A 21,908-nucleotide genomic window follows, 5' to 3' on the forward strand; every position below is an offset into this window, starting at 1 on the left:
CAAGGTACAAGACAATAGTGTCTTCTTTTGAAGGGTAGTTTTGACATTTTCAACAGATAATTGACGGTTAGTTAATGCAAGGTTCTAAATATTGATACGCCCGATACGTCGGTAGAGGCGCATCGGGCAATATTGGTACTTTTTTTTTTAACTCCAGTTCAGGGGGTCGGTTTAAGGTTCGTCCACCCCTAAACCGGTCAAAACCCCGATATGCCCTTTATGGGGGTGTATCAGGGTGCTCCTGATACGATACGTATCGGTCAATACAGGTCGATACGTGTCAATTTTTTGAACCTTAGGTTAATGACAGGGACCAACTTGACACTTTTTCAAAGTTCGGGTACTAACTTGACACTACCCCCAAACTTTAGGGTACTGAAGTGGAATTTTTCCAAAAAAAAAACAATGTTTTCGAACTGTTGTTGACCCGGATGGTTGGACCGTTTTGATTTTTTGAACCTTGGGTTAACGACAGGGACCAACTTGACACTTTTTCAAAGTTTAGCTATTGCAGTGACACATTTCAAAGTTCGGGTACCACCTTGACACTACCCCCAAACTTTAAGGTACTAAAGTGGAATTTTCCAAAAAAAAAAAAAAAACAATGTTTTCGAATTGTTGTTGATCCAGATGGTCGGATCATTCGGCCCAGAAACCAGTCAAGGTATTGGTTCCATTTTAGTGTTGAACCGTTATCTTATTAATAACTATTGAATTGGTCAACAAATTGTTGACCCAAATGGTTTGATTGTTGAACCGTTCAACCCGGGCAACGATTTGCGGTCCAATATGTTTTATTTAAAAAATAGAGAAAAACATAGAGAAGCAAGATCGATCTCAGATTTGAGATCTCAAGAGGTAGAGAGCGATCTAAAGAGATCTTATGTTCAAAGATGAGATCTATAAGAGAGATCTCGAATTACAGATTTGCAAGAGAAAGATATGAGAGATACATCGTGTTGTCGTTGCCACTGTAGGTCGTTGTTGTTGGTTGTCGTCACCGTTCCCACTTTAGGTCACCCACACCTCTGCTTCCTCCCTCTTCCTTCTTCTTCTTCTTTTTCTTCTTCTTTTCAACCTTCTTTCTTTTCCCTTCTTTGAGCCAACATACGTTACAAACCCTCCTTTCACTCTCGTTCTCTTGCCCCTTTCTCATAACATTTATATCCCATCTTACCCTAATAGTCGGTTAAACTGTTAACTTGAAAACCGGTGGTTAAATGTTCCGTTTTTGGGTCGGTTTTTAGAACATTGGAAAAAATCATTTGTCATCTTACAAGGTACCCAAGGGACTTAGGAGTGGGGACGAAAGCAAACTATGTCATAGAAAGCTTGCAGTTCCACTGGTTTGATCCCACACTTATTTTGTTGGAGGGATGTTGAGTGACCATCTCAGTTAGGAGATTGGGTCTACTACCCACAATGCTACACATAAACCTACCCACAACACTACAACCATAGTTGCATATCAGGAACATCTCAATCATCAGAGTGTGTGGTTGTAGTGTCTTGAAGATGTGTGTGGGTAGCGCCTTTGTGGACAGAAGATCCAAGCTCTTCAACTACTAGTCATTGGTAGAGAAAATTCTTTTTACATTGCCAATGATCAAGTAGCTAAAATGATCACTTATCATCCCTCAAAAAATGGAGGTAGGTGTGGGGTTAAACCCATGTAACTTCAGACTCTCTATGTAAAGTGCAATGGACCTTACATAAGCCCTGCTTTGTCTTTATCCCCTTAATTCCCTTGTAATGTGCATTATATAATCTATATTATTATATATAAAAGTGTAAATGCAATGTGAAACTTTTTTGGACTAAAATCAGCCTCTACTTCTTTGTTTGAGAAAGGGTATAAAAGTCATTTTATTATAGCTTTTATGGTTATTAAAATGCCCATAATTGTGTATTTAGTCTATTTCTAATGGTAAGATTGAAAATGTAACTTCAATTATTACTTCCCACCTCATTTACTCCCCTCTCATTAAGTCTTATACTTAAATTATTAACTCCCATTTTCTCTTATTAAATTAGATTTTTGTCAATATTTTTAATAATATAAACCCATATATTTTAAAATTGACTAAAAAACAAAACCATTTTTAATCCAAGTGGTAGCTAAGCAATTCAACCATCCGAATCAAATTGATCAACCTACGAAGTCATAGTTAGGTAATATAATTTTTTAAATAGAAATAAATATAAAAATTTACAAAAAATATAGAAAAAATTACACATTTTGAAACTTACAAAAGATGTAGGAAAATTAGACACATTTATGATATTTTTATTAATCAAATTAAAAAATGTGTAGTAGACAACTTTTTTTATTGGTAATGAAAATGAAATACATAATTTATAACTAACAAAAATGAAATTATTTTATTGTTTGGTAAAGATCAATAGTTCAAATTTTGGGTCAAACATGTTAACCTTTAATGTCATAAATAAATAATAAAAGTTAGTAAAATATAAAAATGCAAAATTAAAAAAAATACATAAATTTTGCAAAAAAATAACATTTAGTCACATGTATAATATCATATATTTTTCATATTAAACAAAAGGTAAGTGTGACATATTATAATTATTTTTATACACAAAAATACAAAAAAAAAAGTTATAGAAAAAATTGAACACATCTATAATTCTATATTTACACTACTCTTAAAAATATGAATAAGATTGTGAAACTTTCTTTTGTCTAAAATACTCATTTTTGAATTTAATCCCTATTTAATTATGAGGTTTAAATTGTAAATTGAACTATTACTTTTCACCCCATTCAATTCCTTCTATTTAAATCTTATATTTTTTATAAATGAACAAAAAAGATACACCAAAAGATTAAATATTACAAAAAATAAGAATCTAGCCAAGCAAGTAGGCCTATCAATGATACTTGAAACTTCACAACTTGATCCGATTATCACACATTTGAATGGGGTATTTATATATTCAGATTTGGATTTCCAATCTGCATCTGATTAATAATAAAAATGAATATATATATATATATATATATATATATATATATATATATATAAAGAAAAAATAAAAAATAGATAAATTTTATAGAAAAATTGGATACATTATTACTATCATTATCATCATCTAGAATTACCATGTATACACTTGCTACTACCTAAAAAGAAAAGAAAACACAACAAAACAGCAACAAAGGTAACATAAAAAAACTAGTTATATGAAAGAAGTTAGAACCAAGGTTTTAAAAATCGATCCTAAATTGGAACCATTATGGCCACTGATTTCTGGGTTGATGGTTCAGCCATTCGTTTTGGACAGCCCGTTTCAACAAAAAATTAAAAATAATTAAAATAAAGGCCAAAAAACGTTGAATGAGCGACAATTCGATTGCTTAGGTCAGCAGGTCGTTGACCAAATGAACGGTTTTTTTGTCAAAGACTGGGTTTAGGGTAAAATTGAATGGATTGTATGGATGGTTTCTGGATGAACAACAATTCAAAAACACTGGTTATAACTAAAGTTTCATGGTGGTACCCTGATACAACATTCCTAAAGTTTTCAAACAAAACAAAAAGGGGATCCCTTTGCAAGAAACCTAGCCATGTAGGTCTTGTTTGATCTGATCATCCCTGTGCAAGTCTAGATAATGAATGATCAAATAAGGTGGAGGAGATCGACCTCCACAAGTAATTCTGGAAGCTAAATCCATGGGAACGTGTTCAACTACATTTTAACACTTTATCTAAGACATTCTTCGTCAAATCGTTTCCATTGGCGGTCATCGAAAATTATTAGTGTATAGTACTGGTTTAGCAGTCCATCGTCGAGATGGTGCTCATCCAACGCCTATATTTTGGAATATCATGCTGTCCAAGCATAACCCACAAAACAAGAAGAGGGCAGTGAAGTTGACTGCAGCCTAGTTCGATGTATAATTGGGAGCTACTGAATTTACAACCACAATAGATGAATAGAGCTGGTATTTGGTGCATAATAGAAGATACACTTAGGCAGAGGAGTTCGCATTCGCAAGCAGCCCAAGGATCAAAGCACCTGTTTACTGGTGTTTTTGGGATCAAAAGCTACTAGCTTTTGCCAATGCAAGTCTAATGAACTCCTGGAGGAAGAACAAAATACCATGCATTCCAGTTACTTGAAATGAGACAACATAGGGTAAATTAGCATTTAACAGCTAATGGAACACTGCTCAAGTTAAAAATCATAAATTATCATTGTGAGGAGATTTTTTTTTCTTAGTTCCTTCTCTTGACAATCCATCCCTCTTAGTACAAAAAAATTTGGTTAATCCACAATTCAAGACATCCCTCACCATTGTTCCTCAATGGTGATAGGTCATTTGACACCAAAAGGTCCAAAATGTTTGCTGCTCAGTCCTGGGCTATTAAAGCAGGTCCTTCTTACAAGAAGAAAGCATTCAGGGGCTCTCAGGGCCCAGACAGCATAACCATCAGGTGCTCTAAGCTTACTCAATGTAATTGGACAGTTAAAAAAATTTGTTTAAACAAGAAAAAAGAACTCTGCAGATTATGTTTATTTTTCTCATAGTTATTGTTCTTTTTGAGTACTATGGTATATATTATAAAAAATATGTTTGGGCAGAATAGTAAAATGTAACTGCAGCACCAGAAGGTCCAATCATTTAATTCTAAAGCTATTGAATTTGTTGCAACCTTAATAGCAGGGGCTTAACAGCCATAGCCGTAACAGCCATAGCCGAGACACTCATTGAATTGTCATGTTGCCTGCCTAACAAAGGCAATGTTGAATTATCAAGACCGGATTTGTGTCTTGGCCCTAATAAAGCTTTATTTGCTCAAAGCCTCTCAAAACATTGCTTACAAAAGGGGTGAGGGGGAGGGGTGGATCCCACAATTAGGGAGTGTTAGACAACTTACAACCATGGTTTTAAAAAACGACCGGAAAAGAAATCGTTTCGGTCACTAGTTTCAGGGTCAATGGTTTGATCATTCGGTTTGAATGGATGGCCTATTGTGACAATAAAAAGTAAAAAATAATTAAAAATAAAAAACAGCTAAAAAACATTGAACGGGTCGACGATTCGACCATCCGGGTCAATGGGTCATTGACTGATTCAATGGTTTTTTGTCAAAGATCAGGTTTGGGGTAAAACGGAACTGGTTACCTGGACGGTTCTTGGGCCGAATGGTCTGACCATGTAGGTCAACGACAGTTTGAAAACCATGCTCACAACAACCAACCAGGTTGTCGAACACCCCTTTAGTGATCAAAATCAAAATTTTTAAGTATTTGATGGATTTTCACAGAAAAATAAAAAACTTTTGGTGGATTTGTGTTTCAGGCTCAATTTGGAAAGAGTGTAAATACAAATATTTATATTTGCACTCTACGTATTTATATTTGTACTCCTTCCAAGCTGAGCCTCATCAATTTTATAGTTTTGAATATTTCAATTGAAGCATAAAGCAAGGCAGAGTTCGGCTTCGATCAGGGAAAGCCTCTTGTAATTTTGCATTGAGAATATTTACCTATAAAATAAAGTACATAAATAGGGTGATATTCCCAATGCAAGACTTGTCGCACCTCCAATTTTTGAAAAAAGGGAAATTGTCTAAAACTCACCATGAATTTTTAGCATTTCTCTTAAACTCACCACAACTTTTCAAAATGTCTAAAACTCACCATGTCACTAACTTAACGTTAAACAAACTAACGGGTGTTAATATATTACCATTTTAACCTTCATAGAAAAATATAAAATATATACAAAATAAATTAACAGTGTTAATATATTACCATTTTAATATTTAGACATGAAAAAAGGAAAACGTTCAAAAAAATGTTTTCAAATATAAAATACATAAATGCATAAAAATTACAAAAAAAAATAAAAAATTATAGAAATTGCAAACAAAATAAAAAAATTATTTTCAAATTATAGAAACTATAGAAATTGAAAAACAAAATAAAAAATAAAAATTGTAGAAAAACACAAAAATTGTAAATAAATAACAAAAATACAGGAAAATTTATAGATTGTAAAAAATAGAAAAATGTAAAAAAACATTGGAAATTATAACAAAACACTAAAAATGCAAAAAAAAAAACAAGAAAATTGAGAACTGAAAAAGACCATTTTTCCTCTAACTCACCATTCAAAGGTAATTTGGTCATGAAAATTGTTATTTATGTTGATATGAACACCTCTGTTAAGAAGTATTAATGATGCACTAACAGAAAGTGAGTTTTAAAAAATAAAAACTTATTGACATGGTGAATTTTAGATATTTTGAAAAGTTGTGAATTTAAGAGTAATGTTAAAATTTATGGTGAATTTTCGACAATTTCCTTGGAAAAAATGACCACATCTCCATGAAAAGACTGAAACCAAAACTCTTGGACTTGGTAAGGGTAAAAGCTAAATCGTTCTAAACAATTAAACGCGCCAGGTAGGGATCGAACCTATAACTTTCTGCTTAGGAAACAGACGCTCTATCCACTGAGTTACAGGCGCCAACAATAAAATGGTGTTAATATATTATCATTTTAATATTTAGACATGAAAAAAGGAAAAAGTTCAAAAAAATGTTTTCAAATATAAAATACATAAATACATAAAAATGTAAAAAATTATAGAAATTGCAAACAAAATAAAAAAGTTATTTTCAAATTATAGAAACTATAGAAATTGAAAAACAAAATAAAAAAATAAAAATTATAAATAAATAACAAAAATACAGGAAAATTTATAGATTGTAAAAAATAGAAAAATGTAAAAAAACATTAAAAATTATAACAAAACACTAAAAATGCAAAAAGAAAACAAGAAAATTCACCTCTGTTAAGAAGTATTAATGATGCACTAAGGGAAGGTGGGTTTTAAAAAATAAAAACTTATTGACATGGTAAATTTTAGATATTTTGAAAAATTGTGGTGAATTTAAGAATAATGTTAAAAATTTATGGTGAATTTTCCACAATTTCCCTGGAAAAATTGACCACGCCTCCGATGAAAAGACTAAAACCAAAACTCTCTTGGACTTGGTAAGGGTAAAAGCTAAATCGTTTTAAACAATTAAACGCGCCAGGTAGGGATCGAACCTACGACTTTCTGCTTAGGAAACAGACGCTCTATCCACTGAGCTACAGGCGCCAGCGATAAAAAATGGTCTTTTCAAGTTTACAAATGCGTGACCACATCACTCCCCTCTATCTACACTAAAATCAAGAATCTCTTGCCACTGCTCGGAGAAGCTATCTTCAAGATAACCATCTCTTCTTTTTCTTTCTGGTCAAAGTTATCAGGGAGCCATGAGTAACGTATTAGGCCTTGACATATCTATGTCTTCCAAAACCTCCCTATTGGACAATGCTCTTTTCTCCTCTAAACTAAGGTTCTTCCCCATCTCTTCTACTTCTCTTCTTGCACCCATTAAGCTCGTCGGACCAAGAGACAGCAAAGGAAGAAGAAGAAATCACAGCTTCAACCCTAAAATCATACACTCCAGGTTCAGAACCTGTAAGTAATTGGTTGTGAGCGAAGCCTTGCTCTTCTCTTCTCTCTCTCTCTCTCTCTCTCTCTGCTTCTATCCTTACTTCAGTACTTGTCATTTAGCTTGTACAGTTGTTTGTTCATTATGTGTTGGGTTGCCTTATTCCAGTAACAGGTTTAATTTTTCTAAATTGCGTGTAATGCAATTAACAGAAAACTTTACTTCTTTTTATTTCATAAGTTCTTCGTTCACTTCCTCTTGTTTGTGTTATTTGATTAATTTTGATAAGTATTTTGCTTCTTATTTTAATTCATGGGTATCCGCTTAAGCTGAATGTATCGGCTGTTTTCTCTATTCTGTTTCATGAACATGAAAAGGCCAAGACTATTATAATCCCCGTCTTTTGTGTTCTATGGGAGGTTATGATTGTTGTCCATGTCGTTTTCATATGTATTCCCCAAAACCATGTCCAGATCCTCCAGCAAGCAGCGCTGGCACTGCCCAAGTAGAGGTTGAAGTTGCAGAAGGGTACACTATTACTCAATTTTGTGATAAGATGATTGATGTTTTCATGAACGAGAGACCCCAAACGAAGGACTGGAGGAAGCTTTTGGTATTCAGGGAGGAATGGAAAAAGTACAGGGAAAGCTTCTATTATCGGTGTCAGGCACGGGCTGATTCTGAGAATGATCCAGATATGAAACAAAGACTGATGGTACTACGGAGAAAGGTGAAGAAGGTATTATCTATTCTTCTCATGTAATGCTTTTTCTTTTGTCTATTGCATCTGTTTGATTATTTAACTAACTGTTTTTTCGTTGTGTATCTTAATTTTTTATACTTGCTTTTGTCTTGCTCTATTGCTCCTGCTTTCTATGAGCGAGAATTGCAGATTGATGATGAAATGGAAAAACACACTAATCTTCTCAAAGAGGTAGAGGAAAACCCAACAGACGTTAATGCAGTTGTAGCAAGAAGGCGCAAAGACTTTACTGGAGAGTTTTTCCGTCACCTCACTCTACTGTCAGAGACCTATGACAGCCTCGAAGACCGTGATGGTAATATACCGAGGACCTTTTGATGGTAGCTTCAGCTCAATATTAGTTATTAGACCTACCATGATGTTTGCAGTCCTAATATTAGCGCATTGAGTTTGTAGAATCCTTGTTGATTTTTGTTGCAGCAATACTCTAGCTTTGCTTATTTTTCGATAACAAATATTCTAAGACACTGAGAATTCCCACTGATTGTCAAGTCAGGTCTACAGATAGGTATTTTGATCATTAGTTTTTTTTTTTATATTTCTATGCAAGTTATTTAGCTAAACTGTTAAAGACAAAATTATGCAAAACAAAGCAACAGAGGTGCATTTAGTTCTTGTCAAATAAAGGGTCTGCTCAAACAACCTTTATGGGTTTCATATTTACCTTTAGAAAACAAAAACGAGCATGAGGATGGTTACATAATTGACTATTGGATCAGAATGAGCAACACCTATAGGAAAGATGGGATGTGGGAGAATATTGCTTTCTTATTGTAGGTCAAATTACTAAATAGAAACGAGCAAACCTTCCAAAGATGGGATCCTAGGCCAACTGAAATTATTGACAAAGCCTACAAATCCCTTACTGAATTTCTACAAGCCCAACAGGCTGATGTGCAAAGTTGGAATTGTAGTAGAAAAGAGAAAATGATTGGATGGATTGCTCCTAGATCAAAACTTTGATAGGAATGGATATGTGGCCACAGGTATAATAGCAAGAGATGCCACAGACACTGTTAATGGTTTGAGGATCTCATGCAAAGGTTTTTGAGAAAGTCAATGTAGAGATGTTGCAGAAGCCAAAGTGGCTTTGGAAGCTATCAATTTAGAAAAGATAAAAGGACTTTGAAATATATAGCTGAAGAAGATTCTCAAGTCATAGTGTGCCTCTTAGGAAGTACCTCAATCCCTTGGAGAATGTATCAAAAAATTGAGGACATCTGGAAGCTTGCTTGGGAGATGGAGAACAGCATTCAGGTATGGACCAGCCATAAGTACCAGGAAAGAATCCATTCTGCTGATCTGATTGCCAACAGTTTCAAAGAAGCTAATGAAGACATCAAAGTCAATGATGAGACCTGCAGGGACTTAAGTCGCATTGTGATCAAAGGCTTTTCAGGTCAAGTTATTCCCCATCAAGTGTAGTGTAGTTGGTCTTTTTTGTACTACCAAAAAATGATCAGTTTGTGTTGACTCACAAACTGGCACTAGACATGTTCTACAAACCAGTTGGGTTCATAAACACATGCAACTCAAGGATCCAGTAAATGGGAGGTTCCAAGCAACCACAGAAGAATGTCCATCTCTGCCTGACAGGAACATCCAGCAGAATCCTTAATCTTAACATAAATGCTACCTTCCTTCCCCAGTCTCCAACATAAAAAATAAAAGATCAATAGATATTAGCATGCATGGCCATGTCTCTTTTCTTCTTTTTATGTTGTTGTCTGTGGTATTTCTGAAAATAGAGTTATATTTCATCATCATCATACTCATTTTTTTATTCAAACCTAATTAACTTACTCTATCATTTTTACAAATTTCTTTCTTTCCTTTATTCCTTAACTTGTAATAATTGGAGCATGAATGTGAAAGGAGGAGGAGGGGGATGCTACTTTCTGAACAGAGAGGTTTCCATATACTGTTACCTTAAAAATGTTCTCTCCCTTGTTTTTCTTTCAGACCACATTTGATTATACTTACATATATAATGAAGGAAAAGAATGATTTCTTGGAAAATGATACCTAACAGGAAAAAATCATATTTCTAGAGGACCATTTTCTGTTAGGGAAATGACTAAATAGAATTATAGAAAATTAGAAGGAATATTTCCTAAAATTAGTACTCACTTTTTGGAAAATGTTCGTTTTCCATAGCTATTTATATGCTACCAAAGACCGCAAAATAGCAAATTTCAAGAAATCATTTATTTTCCTTTATTTTCTGTGCAACAAATGGAGCTCTGCTGATTTCTAAATTCCTCAATAATAATTGAGATGCCCCAACTCCTGGGTCTCTCAGTCATTCCTGAGTCACTAGTCAGTGAGCTATGTTTCTCATTTACAAGCTATACTTTTGTAGCTATTTTGATACCTCACCAACCTGTTTAGGTTACATGGGTCAAGGTAACAAGAAATGATCTAAGGACTTACAATCTGTCTGGAGACATGGCTTTTGATAGAGCGATAACAAAACAGGATTCATGTGGCCAACCCCAAATGTTTTGGTAAAGCTTTGTTGAGTTCAGTTGAATATTCATTATTCCAGTTATCTTGTAACATCTCTCTCTCTCTCTCCCTCTGCGGTGTTACATGTGTACCAGTTATCTTGTAAAGATGGCCTATTTCTGCTTTTGAAACTTGAAATTGGCACATTTCTTGTCCTTACTTTCCCCATATATGTCTTGTTTGAACAGCAATGTCTAGACTTGGAGCCAGATGTCTGTCTGCAGTTTGTGCATATGATAACACAATGGAGAATGTGGAGATGTTACAAGCTGCTCAAGCAAAGTTTGATGATATACTCAACTCTCCTTCATTGGATGTGGCATGTGAAAAGATCAAAAGCCTGGCCAAGGCAAAAGAGCTTGATTCTTCTTTGATCCTACTGATAAATAGTGCTTGGGCTTCAGCAAAAGAATCTACGACCATGAAAAATGAGGTATATATATTGTAACAACTTCATAAATTGAAATTAATCTACAACTTGTCCAACTTGACATGACATTTCCTTTGGTAGACAAAAAATATATTATCTCCAATGACAGTTGGTGCTTCCTTTGCTTCAAATGTCCATACTAGGAAAATATGCTGTAATAAATAGATTCTGGATTTTTGTTAGGATTGCTGATATGTGCTCCATCATGATATTCTAACTTTTGCCTGCCACTTCTGTTTCTTTGTGAAACCTATGGATCTGTTGGTAGCCTACTATATAAGTGTATCTTCTGAACTAAACAGAATCAACTATTTTTTTTGGTTGAAGAATTAAACAGAATTTACATGTATGCAGATTTCTATGTGAATGTTCAATGTGCCACTTGTTTTACAGGGAAATATATCTGTTTAATTGACATATTTCTGTTTGTCTGGCAACATAGATAACTAATAGTGCCATTTGAAAATTTTAGATACCGAAGTTGGCTTTCTATAAGGATACCTGATATATCCCTAAGTGCTCTGGTTGACATCAGGCTGCTAGTATTTTGGTCGTTGATGGTGTTTGTATATGTGTGCATACCATGCTGCTAGCTAATTATTGTTGTTGGTAGTGGTGCTTGTGGTGGTTTCCAGTGGATTAAAACTTATAATTTAGAAACTTATCGGCAGGTCAAAGAGATTATGTATCACATATATAAAACCACAAAGAGCAGCCTTAAAAGCATTGCACCAAAGGAGATAAAGCTACTCAAACATCTGCTGAACATCATAGATCCTGAAGAGCGATTTTCAGCATTGGCTTCTGCTTTCTCTCCTGGAGGTGAACATGAAGCTAAGGATCCCACTGCTCTATACACGTAAGAGAACACACCTATACCCAGTTACCCACCCCCTCTCCTGAAATCATGATCATTGCATGAGTGGCCATATTCTGGAGATTATGTTTCCTGCGACCACTGTCACAGGACAAACCTGAGACCCCCAATGATTTTTGAACATACCATTGTTTGTTGAAAAAGATAAAATATCACATCAAGCGGGTGTTTGATTAAAACACTGGTGTGTTCAAAAATTACTGGGGGTCTCGGGTTTGTCCTGCGATGGTGGTTACAGGAAATGTGATATCTATATTCTGAAAGAGATTACTTTTGACTAATGTTGCTGACAGGAATATGTCTCTTCCATTTTTGAGGGAATGCTAATTATTTTATTGACTTTTTATCACTTTCGTTCATTTTTGTGGTGCAGTACTCCCAAGGAACTACATAAATGGATTAAAATCATGCTCGATGCATATCACTTGAATAAAGAAGATTCTGACATTAGGGAGGCTAGGCAGATGACTCAACCAGTTGTTATCCAGAGACTTTTCATCCTCAAGGAAACTATCGAAGAGGAGTACTTGAGCCGAAGCTCAGAGACAAAAGAAGAAACTGAACCAAAGGAGTTCTGAGATGTTGCGCTTCCTCTCTCCTGTTTGTAAACTATTGGCAAGAGTAATCCTCTGGAGACAGTTCATATGAAGTTCCATAAATGTGGTTATTTGGTTTGGAACTCATCTGTCAAGAAACTTTTGTGCTTCTTCTACTCTGTCTTCAGTTTGTTGCAGAGGAGAGAAGAAATTGTTAGGGAGATCGAAGTATGTTATGTAGGCGAAAAGAAAAGGACAAATTGTAGTTTTTGACATAAAGAGTAAAGAGATCAGTCGATCCCTACTTCTAGTAAGTTCACATTATACCCCCATATCCAGTTTGGAAGTGGATCTTCATGGCGAAGAAGAAATTAATGGCATGAAACCTTGAAGGAGAATAAGGAAAGCACAAACTTCAGAAACTTAGATTTGATGTTTATTATTAGTTTTAGATTAATGCAGGATATCAGACTTGTTACATGAGAATTAAATGTAAAAAGCACATTCACATTCTGTTGTAATTTCTTCTGTCAATATATAAACCCTTGATCTTTAGTTGGGCATAGTTTTGTTTTGTTTTTGTTTTTCTTTCTTTTCTTTATCAAATGATTAGCAGATTTTAGCCTTGTGTGGTGAGTGGGTGAATGTGGAGCTGCAATTGTATACTTCAATGGTGCTCCAAATTAATCCTTGGGTTAATGATCCCATTGGCTGAACTGAATGACTTTGTTTTTACCGAATATATATGTAAGTTTTTTTGATATCTTGTGAAGGGCTACACAACGGGGGTAGCCCATCCCCCAAACCATAACCCCCCAGGCGGGATGAAGGTGGTGGTGAGATTTTTTTTATTTTTTATTATACAATGATAGGGGCTACACAAAAGGGGTAGAACGTCCCCACATATCAGCAAAACTGATGTAAGCTAAGGCCCAAGGAAAATTACCTAAACTCATTGGAAGGATCTCCGACAAACTTGAGCTTCATGCGCCAAACAGTCCATGAGGTCTTAATTGATGAAAATGAAGTTGGATTGATTATTAAATTTAGGGTAAAGTTTTTAATCTACCCTTATCGTTTAACTAATTGACTAATTATACCTTTACTGTTTGAAAATTGACTGATGACTAACTTTATTCTTATCACTAACCTCCGTAAAAAATAATGCAAAATGATTAAACAATCCTTCGAGTTTAGATGTTGTCAGAACTTCTGGGTAGAGTTACAGGACAGTGCCACTGCCGTCACCCAGGAAGAAGAGAGAGATCAAACTTCACGATGAATGTTAAATATTGAACCGGCCGGAGGTTGGTTCTTCTCTTATGCATTTACAACAGTTGGGAAGATGGTTCCCAGTGTTTATTTGGTTGCCCTAATTTACCAGTTGTTCTCTTCTCTTTCAAATCAGACCAGATCACAGTGTGCATTAAATCAATGATCTGTTCATAGTGTGCATTTACAACAGTTGGGAACAGATCACCGGTTGCTCTAATTTACAACAGTTGCCCTAATTTACCAGTTGTTTTTCTAGCTACATTTACAACCGGTGATCTATTCTTCTCTTGTGCATTTACAACCGGTGATCCAGACCAACTAATTTAATGCACAAGGTCTGAGATCTCTGGTCCGTGATCTGGGTCTTGCGGCATAAGAGGAAACAATGAGGTGAAATCTTCAATCGAAGAGGAGCCGACGAGCGATTTGGTAGAACATCTTCTCGAGGTGGAGCCCATATTGATATTGGGAAACTCGCGGACATCGAGGAGCTGAAGGACATTTTGCTACCATCTGTAGGAACACAGGAACCTACTGGTTACCTAGTAAAACCTGCGACAGAAGAGGAGTCCAAGAACAACTCGGTACAATCTGTAGGAACAGAGGAGTCCAAGGAGCTCAATGGTGATCCAGTGAAGCCTTCTACAGAAGAGGAGTACAGGAACAATTCGGTTCCTCTGAGAATTTTTTTTCAAGGCGTTCTCCTCCACGAAGTGGCGGATGTAGACGGAAAAGAAACCCATGAAGAACATAGCCGTTAGGAGCACCACCACATCAGAGCCATGGAGGAATCGAAGGTTGACATGGGTTTTCTAGCTGCCACTGTCGGGCGATGGCAGGGGTTAGTGACGGAATCAGGTAGTAATCTCGGGGAAGAGAGAGACTCGTTGGGGTCGGGGGCATCTCTGTCGAGGAGTTTTCGGGTGTGGGGTTTCTTCATCGGTAATGACTGGCTTGCTTTCGGGTGTGGGGTATCTTTGTCGAGGAGTTTCCAGGTGTGGGGATTCTACATCAATGGCCTGAGACAAATTTACAAGTTGGGTTCTCGGAGGGGTGGATGGCAGCATACACAGAGAGGCTTTGTGAGTGATAAGGAAGAACTGTTGTTGGTAGACATCCTTCTCCAATTCCAAATAAAGTTTAAGAAGTTTACCCTTAAATTTAAAATATTTTATACATTAAAAGATAAAACGATGAATAAATCAACTTAGCCACTTGAGCATTGTCAAAGGTTTCATTATCATGTGAAATTGAAGTTTTTTTAGGGTGGATAATGGGTACTATTTACACTCAAAGTTGTGAAAAGGTGAGACGCTTTCACATGTCAGTAACTTGGTGTTAAACAAACTAACGACTGTTTCTTAAAATACTATTTTACCTTTAATTATATTCGACCCAAAACCATCTCTTTGCACCTGATGTACTGACACTCAATCTTATCTCTTTGCACCGGAGGGTTTACGTTTCGTGTAACTTCAATACCGTTAATGGGTTCCGTTGATCGCGCGGCTTCTTCTAACTTCAGTGGTGCTCTTCTGAAATGCAGTTTATTTATTTTTTTATTGTTTTCTGCAATGGTATTTTTAAAAAGAATATTGTTGGATTTTAATATCATAAGAGATTAAATTCGATGGATTTGATTGAAAAATTAATTTTTCTTACAAAATTCAGTTTTGACCTTATCCCACATTGAAAAATTATAAACTTTGTTTTCAGTGATTCAATAGGAACTGATTTACAATTCTTAAAAATAGTAGATGAGCGTATGGGGGTTTGATATTACGCAATAAACATGCACGTGTGTGCAGCACAATGAGATGCATTTTGTTCGCACTTTATGCTTGATTTTGGTGTATTACTGACCATTGATGACTGTTGATAAGATCAATGATCACGATGATATAAACAAGAAGCACAATTCAAAGTTTACACTCATTTAAGGAGCATCAATCACATTTTCGAAATCAAAAAACAGTAGGACTCCAAAAATACACATTTTCAGTCGTGGGAAATTTTCAGAGGCAAGATTGAAGTTCATCCCAAAAACTTCAGACGACGATTTTACAGCAAGTAATTACTTAATTCATCTTTCTTTAATTCAAAAACGTAAAACTGGCAGTCAAACACCCAGGGGAATTTCAATCGATTTTTCCTCGAATAGCGATGGTTTCCGTGGATTGCGACTAGACGCTTAGTGGAAGCTCAAACAACAAAAGCTGGTACGAGTTTCGTAGGCCGATTAAGGACGAAAGCTCGAACGACGGTTGCTACAGTAGATTCTGTTCTAGGTAAGTTGATGGATGATTGGAGAAGCCTGACGCGGTAAAGGGGTGAAGGGAGAGAGTGAGGGAAGAAAATGGTTGGATTTATGTTGGAGATGAGTGAGAATAGGAGAGAAGTTTTACCGCTACAACTTGTTCGAGTTCGAAGTTGAAGACGAAAAACAGTGCTTTCGATTGACGTTTCAGCTCGATGGAGGTTAGGAAGAGAGAGGGAGAGAGAAACTGAGAGAAAAATGAGGAATGATGATGGGGGAGAGAAGGGAAAGGGGAAGATCGCTGATCACCGCCGCTGTTCGGGACGATGAACAGTAGATTGTCCATAAAATAAAATTATGTTTAATAAGGTTGATTCGCTATTTAAGGGTATTTTAATCGTAAAAATTGTATTTATGCTGACATGGATAATTTCTGTCGATAAACATTAACGCTGTTCTGACGGCTGAATTTTGAAAAGTGGACGTTTTAAAAAAAAGGAAATTGTCCAAAGCCCACCATCAATTTTTTCGAATTCTCTTAAAACTTACCACAATTTTTTGCAACGTCAAAAATTCATCATATAAGTGAGATTTTATTTTTCAAAACTCACCATCCGTTACACCACTTGAATGACTACGTCAGTCTAAATAAATGAATATTTTATGACTAAACTGTCCCTGAATGGTGACTTAACCTGTTAAACCATTTTTTTTACCGAAATGCCCTTAAGCGCCCAAAATGGCATAGCAAGCCGAGTGAGCGAGAGTGTCGAGACCGGAGAGTGTACTCTGAGCGAGAGAGAGAGAGAGAGAGAGAGAGAGAGAGGAGAAATCATGTCTGGTTCTCTTTCCTTCCTTCACAGTGCGTTCGCTTCTTCGCAACAACTCACTCTTGGACCCAAATTCGTAGCAGCGAAAGCAAGTCCATCTCTGGTTATTGAAGCAAAGGCCACAACCAGGAGGGAAGACAGGCTTGCTCGACATGCCCGTATTAGAAAGAAGGTTGAAGGGACACCAGAGAGGCCAAGGTTGTCTGTCTTTCGCTCCAACAAGCATATCTATGTCCAGGTGATCGATGACACTAAGATGCACACCCTTGCTTCAGCTTCAACAATGCAGAAACCCATATCTGAAGAATTTGATTATTCTTCTGGACCTACAGTTGAAGTGGCAAAGAGGGTTGGTGAAATCATTGCTAAGAACTGTTTGGAGAAAGGAATCACAAAGGTAGCATTTGACCGGTGTGATTACCCTTACCATGGGCGTGTTGAAGCCCTTGCTAATGCTGCGAGGGAACATGGTCTTCAATTCTGAAACTTGGTAGTTACTTTTTCTGTTTCTCCAAGCAATCAACATTGTTTTATGTTTTACCCTTTTTTGTTCTTCTTAGTCACACATGATGGACTAATTAGATGTGAACGAAAATTTTCTTGGTCTTCTTAGTCACATGTGATTGATGAAAGAATTAAATGGGAATGAGATCTATCCTCTCCAGTTAAAAAAAAAACAGAGTGTTCTTGCTCTCAACCCAGAGTATCTCACTGCTTTAAGAGACTCTTTTGAAGGTTAGGGTTGGAGGTTCATCACTGGTATAGAACGGAAACGGAAGCAAGGTGTTTTGAAATTTCTGATCCATGTTCATTTAATTCCATCCAGACATCTACTTGTATGGTCACTGCTTATTTAATCCTCTTTTACTTTGACTAAATGTCAAAAGTGTTCAGAAGATGGTTTCAGCCAATACCATACGGAAATTTTTTAATTGCATCTAGTTTCCTCATCTCAGGCTTTGCCTTCTAGAGCCTTGTAGTCTTGCTATATTTTCTGCTAAGTGTCAATTTATATGTTCCTGTCCAAAGGATGATTAATGTTATTGCTTGACCAATTATTGTCCTTTGTAGTCAATGTAGAAAGTAATCTGGTAAGGATTGTTAAATTAGCACATTTGTTGCACAATATGGGGATAATTTCACTGTAAAAGAGAAATAGGTTGTGTACATCAGAAATGTGTTTATATAGTTCAGTGTATAAAGTGGCCGCAATGCCCTTGTTCCAATAGTCATATCTCCAATTTGGGCAGCTTTTATATTGCCCCAAGTCCCTGTAGGGGTGCTCAGAATGGACAAATGAACATTCAAAATTGAAATTGTATTCTCAATTCATTGCACCGTGGAGCTTCATAAGAAATACATTTGTGGAGAGACTTGCTCCAATGAACTTCCATGTGGTCTCTTTTCTTCCTATATTAATCATTGATAAATGCATAGTCATAGAACTAATGGCTTATGGTTCCACCCAAAAGTAGTATTCAATTCTCCAATTCACTGAGCTCAAGATAAATTCCTCCTTAAGACCACAACTTTTAGTTTCTTGATTTATGACTGTTTATGTAACTTATTGCTTTTAAACTTATGCTAGCATTGTTTTTCACAGGGGTAGGGATGCAAATTGGAAGTTTCAGATGTCCATAGATAGGGAACTCCAAGGGAGCACAACAATCCGTCCTTGTGAGAGGACACGGAGCACTGGGGCAAATAATGTTGCCGAAGGAAGAGATCCACTTCCTCTTTTTCCCATGGCTCCAGCTGTGCAGGTTCAGAATCTAGTTCTCCAGAGTCAAAGTAGTGATCAGCAGACAAGAGTAATCAAGGTGGTGCCTCACAATCGTAGATCTGCAACTGAGTCAGCAGCGTGGATTCTCCAGTCCATACAAAAAGAGAGGCAAAAATATGATTCAGTTTGATTCAAATCTAATGGCAATGATCAACATTAATCCCACTACACTGAAGTCAGTAATTCGATCGTTCTTCTCAAATGATGAGAGAAGCAGCGGCCGGTGAGAAGTTGCGGACTGTATTCGGACTGCTCTTCTTCTCAAACGAAGGGAACAGTCTTGATGAGCATCCGACCGTTCTTCTTATCAGATGAAGGTACGAGAGTTCTTCTCAGAAGTTGCAGACTGTTTTTTTTCTCAGACTGTTTTTCTCAGAGACGCATCCTGTTCTTCAATCTCAAACAAAGGGGAAGCAGGGGCCGATGGAGGAAGAAACCAGCGGCTGTTTTGGGTTGAATAATTACGGGGGAGTTGCAGATTGTTCTTCTCCGAGACGCATTGATGGAGGCCCATACCAAGAAAGCCCACTTCATCCTTAGGGGCGGCAACTCTAGGATAAGGATAAGGCAAGATCCAAGAGTCAAGATAGAGAAGGAGCCAAGAATCCAAGATCATCAAGATTAGTCCAAGAAAGATAAGCAAGACTCTTTCAAAGATTAGCAAGATAAGGTAAGACTCTTCCAAGATTATCAAGAAAGACTCCAAGAAGCATCAAGATTAGCAAGATAATTCAAGATTCATGCATCTAGGGAGATCGGACGATGGAGATTAGGCAAAGAGGAATTCGATCCTATCTAGATTAGATGTTTTGATCTATCCTAGTTGTTCTTTCCCAATTCTTTTATAATTTCCAGTTCTTTTACAATTTCAATTTCCAGATGTATTATAAATACTGCTATTTTCCAGTTAATGAATCAATGCAGACTTCTCAATTTCCAGAATTTCTTCTTGTTCTCTTCTTCCTATTTTCGCCACCTTTTCTCTCTCCTAGAGAATTTGGTGCTCTTCGCTAGGAACTAGCGAATGCCCGGTGCTTGCATAGCCAGCTCCGGTTTTCCATTGCTTCCACGTTGCGTCAGGTGGTATCAGAGTAGGGAATTCGCCCGGTCATGTCCAACCCAGATGGTAGCAGTCGCAACCCACCCCGTGACGGAGATCAGGGGTTTCCAGCTATTTGGAGAGCAATCGAAGAATAGCGTACAACCACACGTAACATCGAGCAACAGTTGGTAGAGATGGCTAATCGAGGGAGACGACCACGGCAGACCACCTGTTCATATTGCGCTACGACGACCAGTCCTGGACGACGACAGTGATGATGATCTGAAATTTGGTGATGCTCCAATTCTTCCCGGCAACGACAGAAATGGTTGAAATTGGCACAATCAAAGTAATTTCAATCCCCGTAGGAATAATGATGAATTTAAACTCAAGGTAGATATTCCTACCTTTAGTGGAGATCTGGGTATAGAGGGACTTCTGGATTGGATCACAGAAGTCGATAGGTTCTTTGATTACATGGAGATACCAGAGGAACGAAGGGTAAAACTGGTAGCTTTCCGATTAAAGGGAGGCGCATCTGTTTGGTGGGACGGATGAGAGAGACCCGGATGAGAGAAGGAAGGGGTCTTATTCGAACCTGGAGGCACATGAAACAATTAATCAGAGGTAGATTTTTACCTCCTGATTATGAACAATATATGTTTGAATCTTATCAGAGGTGTGCGCAGGGTTCTCGTAGTGTTAATGAATATACATCTGAATTTTTGAGATTAGCTGAAAAAATCAATTATCTGAAAGTGATAACCAGCAGGCAGCCCGTTATCTAAGCGGTTTAAGACCGTCCATCAGAGATAAAATTGGTGTACAGATGGTTCTCAGTGTACAGGAAGCAATGAACCTAGCTTGAAAGAAGAATTAATGTTCCAAGACAAGGCACGCAGTGATAATTACCGCCGGTACAATGGGAGCGACAATAGACCGACAATTGTCGACAGGAACAAAACAGTCCCGGCAGTACAACCTTCTCACCCGGCAAGCACAAGTAACGTCGGTAAGACTACTACAGGAGGACATACTCGAGGTAATCCTTCAAACCCTCCTAAACCCAGTAACCCTTATGCAAGGCCTGCTCCTATTAAATGTTTTAAATGTAATGAGGTGGGACATAGATCTAGTGACTGTCCCAGGAGGAAGGCAGTTAATATGGTAGAAAGGGAGGAGGAAGAAGATGTGGAGGAGGAAGTATACTGTGGACCTGATGGGGAAGATGAAGAGGGTCCATACGAACATGAAGAGTATACCTGTGTTGTGAGAAAATTAATGTTGTCCCAGAAAAATAAAGATACTTCTCAAAGGCACAGATTGTTTCGTACTAGATGTACTGTCAATGGTAAATTATTTGATTTAATTATTGATAATGGCAGTCAAGAAAATATTATTTGCAGGGATGTCATACGAATGTTACAATTATTTCCTGAAAAACATCCAAACCCATATACAATTGGGTGGATCAAGGAAGGAGGCGGCGTACGAGTGGAGGAACGCAGCAAGGTACCTTTTTCCATTAGTAAGTACCATGATGAAGTATATTGTGATATTGTAGATATGGATGCTTGCCATATTTTGTTAGGGAGGCCTTGGCAATTTCATACAGATGCAAGGCACATGGGTAAGAAGAATACCTATCAACTTGAAAAAGAGGGTATACGTTATACTTTGTTACCCATAGCTGAAAAAAAATATTACAAATGCTCCAAAGGCACATGAGAATAATTTCCTTACCATCACCCATCATTATGCTGAATTTATTAAAGAATGTACGGATACTCATGAGGTACATTTGTTAGTAGTAAAGGAAAAGGTGTTAATGATGAAAATAAATTACAACAGAAGTATAGGGACTATTGGATGAATTCAATGATGTAGTTCCAGAGGAATTACCAAATGAACTTCCTCCTATGAGAGATATACAACACCATATTGATTTTGTTCCAGGTGCTAGCCTACCTAACCTCCCACATTATAGCATGAGTCCTTGTGCAGTACCTGTCTTATTAACACCTAAAAAGGATGGCAGTTGGAGAATGTGTGTCAACAGCAGGGCCATTAACAAAATTACTATTGGGTACAAATTCCCCATTCCTAGGTTGGACGACATGTTGGAT

At 36.9% G+C, this 21,908-nt stretch overlaps 1 protein-coding gene, 1 non-coding gene and 1 pseudogene across 2 annotated transcripts; 2 read left to right on the forward strand and 1 right to left on the reverse strand.

Moving 5' to 3' along the window:
• Positions 1-7,068: 7,068 nt before the first annotated feature.
• Positions 7,069-7,141, reverse strand: TRNAR-CCU (transfer RNA arginine (anticodon CCU)). Its single transcript has one exon. It is a non-coding gene; the product is annotated as a tRNA-Arg (tRNA).
• An 83-nt stretch (positions 7,142-7,224) lies between these two features.
• LOC104595558 (endoribonuclease E-like protein) lies at positions 7,225-13,158 on the forward strand. The gene is made up of 6 exons (XM_010256326.3): positions 7,225-7,507; positions 7,955-8,220; positions 8,374-8,539; positions 10,941-11,185; positions 11,854-12,041; positions 12,433-13,158. Exons 1-6 carry the CDS (start codon positions 7,300-7,302, stop codon positions 12,635-12,637), a joined length of 1,278 nt encoding a protein of 425 aa, XP_010254628.1. The 5' UTR covers positions 7,225-7,299; the 3' UTR covers positions 12,638-13,158.
• Positions 13,159-16,900: 3,742 nt separating this feature from the next.
• LOC104595559 (large ribosomal subunit protein uL18c pseudogene) lies at positions 16,901-17,559 on the forward strand (annotated as a pseudogene).
• Positions 17,560-21,908: the final 4,349 nt, after the last annotated feature.

Source organism: Nelumbo nucifera, chromosome 5 (genome assembly GCF_055504915.1).
Source record: "Nelumbo nucifera cultivar China Antique chromosome 5, China Antique-T2T, whole genome shotgun sequence".
Classification (NCBI taxonomy): Eukaryota; Viridiplantae; Streptophyta; class Magnoliopsida; order Proteales; family Nelumbonaceae; genus Nelumbo; species Nelumbo nucifera.

Coding starts and splice junctions, on each gene's coding strand:
- LOC104595558 (XM_010256326.3), top strand. CDS start 7,300: ATGAGTAACGTATTAGGCCTTGACATATCTATGTCTTCCAAAACCTCC. Junction 7,508..7,954: donor ACACTCCAGGTTCAGAACCT/GTAAGTAATTGG, acceptor AACCATGTCCAG/ATCCTCCAGCAAGCAGCGCT. Junction 12,042..12,432: donor GATCCCACTGCTCTATACAC/GTAAGAGAACAC, acceptor TTTGTGGTGCAG/TACTCCCAAGGAACTACATA.